This window comes from Sus scrofa, chromosome 2 (assembly GCF_054392235.1).
Source record: "Sus scrofa isolate SSC_HxYL_T2T_F1_AM1 chromosome 2, Sscrofa_HxYL_maternal_Yorkshire_Landrace_v2.0, whole genome shotgun sequence".
Lineage (NCBI taxonomy): Eukaryota > Metazoa > Chordata > Mammalia > Artiodactyla > Suidae > Sus > Sus scrofa.
In genome coordinates this window covers 152,937,050-152,941,689 of record NC_139384.1, presented here as the reverse complement: position 1 = coordinate 152,941,689, position 4,640 = coordinate 152,937,050, and the positions used below count along the sequence as shown (strand labels likewise).

The following is a 4,640-nucleotide window of genomic DNA, read 5'->3' as shown; positions in this document are numbered from 1 at the left end:
TCAGAGGACGGTGATCAGTCTCTGCACAGTGAGGGGTCAGCACACACCGATACCCTTTCAGGATGACTCAGCATCCCTCTAACATAAGGACTAGGTTAAAATACTCTCCATGTGTATGAAGAAAAAGTCCCACCACCTGGTCTCCCCCGATGACAATTTTTTTTTTTTTTTGTCTTTTCTTGGGCCAATCCAGCGGCATATGGAAGTTTCCAGGCTAGGGGTCGAATTGGAGCTGTAGCCGCCACCAGCCTATGCCAGAGCCGCAACAACGCGAGATCTGAGTGTCTTCGATCTACACCACAGCTCACGGCAATGCCGGATCCTTAACCCACTGAGCAAGGCCAGGGATCGAACCCACAACTTCATGATTCCTAGTCAGATTCGTTAACCACTGAGCCACGACGGGAGCTTCCCCCATGATAATTTTTTAAGATTGTTTTTTTAATTAAACAAAATTGAGACTGGGCTCCTAATGAACTCTCTATTGTGCCTTAACACTCCAAGGATTTTGCAAACCCGTATTCCAAATAACAGATTATTTTGCTACTGAAAGACATACGTAAGATTAGCAGTTATTTCCAAATGATAGCATGTCTGGTAATGACCTAGGATATATATGTGGGAGGTCCTTGCATTTAAAAAAATCTATTCAGGCTGCTTTTAAATACAATTAAAAGAAAAACTAACATATTAATGGTTGCACAAACAGGTAAAGATGAATGCTTTTTTTTTTTTTTTTTTTTTTTTTTTTGTATTTTTGCCTTTCCTAGGGCCGCTCCGAGGCATATGGAGATTTCCAGGCTAGGGGTCATATTGGAGCTGTAGCCACCGGCCTACGCCAGAGCCACAGCAACTCCGAGCCGCGTCTGCAACCTACACCACAGCTCACGGCAACACCGGATCCTTAACCCACTGAGCAAGGCCAGGGATCGAACCTGCAACCTCATGGTTCCTAGTCGGATTCGTTAACCACTGAGCCACGATGCGAACTCCAAATGAATTCTTGATTGAAAGAATAATTTAGGAAATTTCCAACAGATTTTGACAGAATGTAAGAATGATGTAAACTGAACATATATATTCCATAATCGTACTCTAAATTTTTTGCAATTGTTTGTTTTCTTATTAGGACCGCACTCGCGGTATACGGAGGTTCCCAGGCTAGGGGTCCAATCCAAGCTACAGCTGCCGGCCAACATCACAGGCACAACTCAGGATTCGAGCTGCATCTGGGACCTACACCACAGCTCACAGTAATGCCAGTTCCTTAATCCACTGAGCAAGGCCAGGATTCAAACCTGTGTGCTCAAGGATGCTACTCAGATTCTTTAACCACCGAGCTATGATGGGAATTCCCCAAGTGTATTTTTTAATTTGAGAAAAAACAAGTAAAAGTTTTCAAATTTTGCTGAAGTGTTCTTCAATCCTTCAATCCTATTATTCATAGCGAGATCTAATTATGGAAAATCTCATATGTAAAAGTAAGAAAACAATTCAAATTGTTCTCAATACAAGAAATTGATCTCTGATACCATACATTGCACAATAGGATAACGATATAAAATAAAGGCAGAGCTATGAATCAAAATAATTTTAACAGAATCATTGAGACAAAGAAGATAGCATATATTCAGAATAGAAAAAAATTTTAAACTCACCTTTCCTAATTGTTCTGCTTCTGAGAGTTGTCTTTCTTCTGCTGAGCCTGGACCTTGAGGCAGGCTGGGGCTGAAGGCCATGAGGTCGGCCTTGGGCGGCCCCTCCCCAGAGCACACCCGCTGCCGCCGCCGCCGCGGAGACGAAGCCCAGCTGCCCACCGCGCTCGAGCACACCAGCCGGGCCGGCCCGGGCACGCACGCGCCCTCGCCGCGCGGCGCCGAGCACCGCAGCGCCGTGTACACCAGCAGCGTCAGCACCAGCAGGCTCGACACCGCGCAGATCGCCACCACCAGGTACACGTGCACGTCCACCAGCGCCGCCTCCGCCGCCGCCGCGGGGCCCACCACCAGCCGCGAAGACGCCTTGGGCGCCGCGCCGCCCTCCTCCAGCCACAGCAGCACGGTGGCCGTGGCCGTCAGCGCCGGCTCGCCGTGGTCCTTCACCAGCACCAGCAGGCGCTGGCGCGCCGCGTCCGCCTCGTCCAGGGCGCGCGTCGTGCTGATCTCGCCCGTGTACAGCCCCACGCGGAACGCGCTCCGCGCGCCCCCCGGCGCCGCCGCCTCCTGCAGCTCGTACGACAGCCACGCGTTGTAGCCCGAGTCCGCGTCCACCGCGCGCACCTTCGCCACCACCTGGCCCGCGCCCACCCACCGCGCCACCCGCTGGCTCACCACGCCCGCCCCGCCGCCCGCGCCCCCGGCCCACCCGTGCGGCGGCCAGGGCGACGGCGGCGGCGGCGGCAGCAGCGCGGGCGCGTTGTCGTTCTCGTCCAGCACGAACACCTGCAGCGTCACGTTGCTGCCCAGCGGCGGCGCGCCCGCGTCGCGCGCGCTCACCCGGAACTGCAGCAGCTCCAGCTCCTCGCGGTCCAGCGGCTGCAGCGCGAACACCTGGCCGCTCTCCGCGTGCACCGACACGTAGCTCGACAGCGCGCGCTCGCCCACCCGCCGCTCCACCAGCGAGTAGGCCACCCGCGCGTTCTCCTGCGCGTCCGCGTCGCGCGCCGACACCGTGAAGATGTGGCAGCCGGGCGCGTTGTTCTCCTTCACGAACACCGTGTACTCGGGCTGCGCGAACACCGGCGCGTTGTCGTTCACGTCGCCCACCTCCACCGACACGCGGGCCGTGGCCCACAGCGAAGGCGAGCCGCCGTCCCGCGCGCTCACCACCAGCTCGTAGCTCGCAACGCTCTCGCGGTCCAAGGTGCCGTCCAGCACCAGCGAATAGTAATTCTTGAAGGTGGACACCAGCTTGAAGGGAACATGATGAGTCAGCGTGCAGGTAACCTCTCCGTTGACACCAGAGTCTAGGTCAGACACCTTCATGAGGGCAATGACGGTACCCAACTCAGCATCCTCTCTGATGGGAAGTGAAAGAGACGTGATTGAGACTTCTGGTGTGTTATCATTGATGTCCACAAGTTTTACGGAAATTTTACAGTGGCCAGACATTGATGGATTTCCATGGTCATAAGCAATAACTTGAATCTCATAGGATTTCGTTTCTTCATAATCTAATTGTCCCTGGGTTCTGATTTCCCCTGAGCCAGGATCTATTTTGAACTTGGTCTTTATATTGGGTGACACATCGCCACTAAATGAATACGCAATCTCACTGTTGGATCCCTCATCTGCATCAGAAGAATTTAATTTAATCACCAACGTTCCGTTTGCGATGTTCTCTAACAGTTGTACTTTGTAAACTGATTGGTCAAAAGTAGGTTCGTTGTCATTCACATCTAATACCTTAATAAGCAGTTGAACAGTGCCCGTGAGCTCAGGTTTCCCCCCATCAGTAGCTACCAGTAACAAATTAATCTCAGCAGTTTCCTCTCTGTCCAGAGATTTCCTCAGTACAAGAGACAAAGCCTGGCTTAGTTCATCATTTGTCTGTACATCTAGAAAGAAAAACTCACTGGAGCTGAGCTTGTAGGAGAGAAGGGCGTTTACACCGATATCTGCATCCGAGGCGCCCTCTAGTGGAAACCGAGAGTCAAGCGGCCTGGATTCCGCCATAAATAGAGTCTTTTGCGTTCCGGGGAACACAGGAGGATTATCGTTAATGTCCTTCACCTCCACCTCCACATGGAATACCTGCAGCGGCCGCTCCACGATCACCTCCAGGTGGATGCTGCACTCCAGGCTCCGCCCGCACAGCTCCTCCCGGTCGATCCGAGAATTCACAAACAAAATGCCATTCTGCAGATTTACCTCCAGAAGGTCTCCGCCGCCTTTGGACGCCATCCGGAACAGGCGCGGCACCAGCTCCGCCAGCTCCAGCCCCAGGTCCTGGGCGATGCGGCCCACGAAGGTGCCGTGTTTCGCCTCCTCCGGGACCGAGTAGCGGACCTGGCTGCTCCCGGCCTCCCAGGCTGCGAGGAGCAGAAGCGAGAGTAGCAGACGCCGGACCTCCCCGTCCCTACTCTTAGGAGACACCATTACCAATCCTCGGTGAGTTGATCAAATTAAAATATCATGTCTTGCAAAATTTTAAATATCGTCCTCTAGTCTCTGCTTAAGTCCTGCTGCTTCTCTTATTGTTCCGCATCTCTGGAGTGACAATAGGGCTCTGGGTATATTTCCTCCAGGAGAATACACTGTGGTAGACAGCGACACCATGTGGCCAAAATGTAGGCTCTACTATTTCCTCTGTAGATTTGAAACTAAACAATTGCCTAATCTAAGTTTACTAGCGGCTTTCATTTAGGAAAAATGCCTATTTTAAACTCGAAATATATCATTTCACCTTTTTACTGTATTAAAATAACAAAATTTACTATCTTGTCCACTTTTAAGTATACAATTTAGTATGTTAAGTATATTCACGTTTTTGTGAAACCTATGTTCAGAACCTTTCATCTTGCAAACATGAACCCCTACACCCATTAAAAAAACAACTCCCCTTTAATGGCACCACAACACATGCCTCTAACCACCATTCTGCTTCCTGTTTCTATGAAGTTGACTGTTCGAGGAACCTCA

At 51.7% G+C, this 4,640-nt stretch overlaps 1 protein-coding gene across 1 annotated transcript; it reads right to left on the bottom strand.

The window, feature by feature from the left end:
• LOC100621803 (protocadherin alpha-2) lies at positions 1–4,097 on the bottom strand. Its single transcript, XM_085011736.1, has 2 exons — positions 1,659–4,097; positions 1–21 (listed from the first exon to the last, which is right to left on the bottom strand). The coding sequence occupies exons 1-2, from the start codon at positions 4,095–4,097 to the stop codon at positions 1–3; spliced, it is 2,460 nt and encodes an 819-aa protein (XP_084867862.1).
• Positions 4,098–4,640: the final 543 nt, after the last annotated feature.

Excerpts from the sequence above, each read along its gene's own strand:
- LOC100621803 (XM_085011736.1), bottom strand. The coding sequence starts at position 4,097 with ATGGTGTCTCCTAAGAGTAGGGACGGGGAGGTCCGGCGTCTGCTACTC. Across the intron at positions 22-1,658 it reads AAGCAGAACAATTAGGAAAG|AGACTGATCACCGTCCTCTG; the intron begins GTGAGTTTAAAA and ends CTCACTGTGCAG.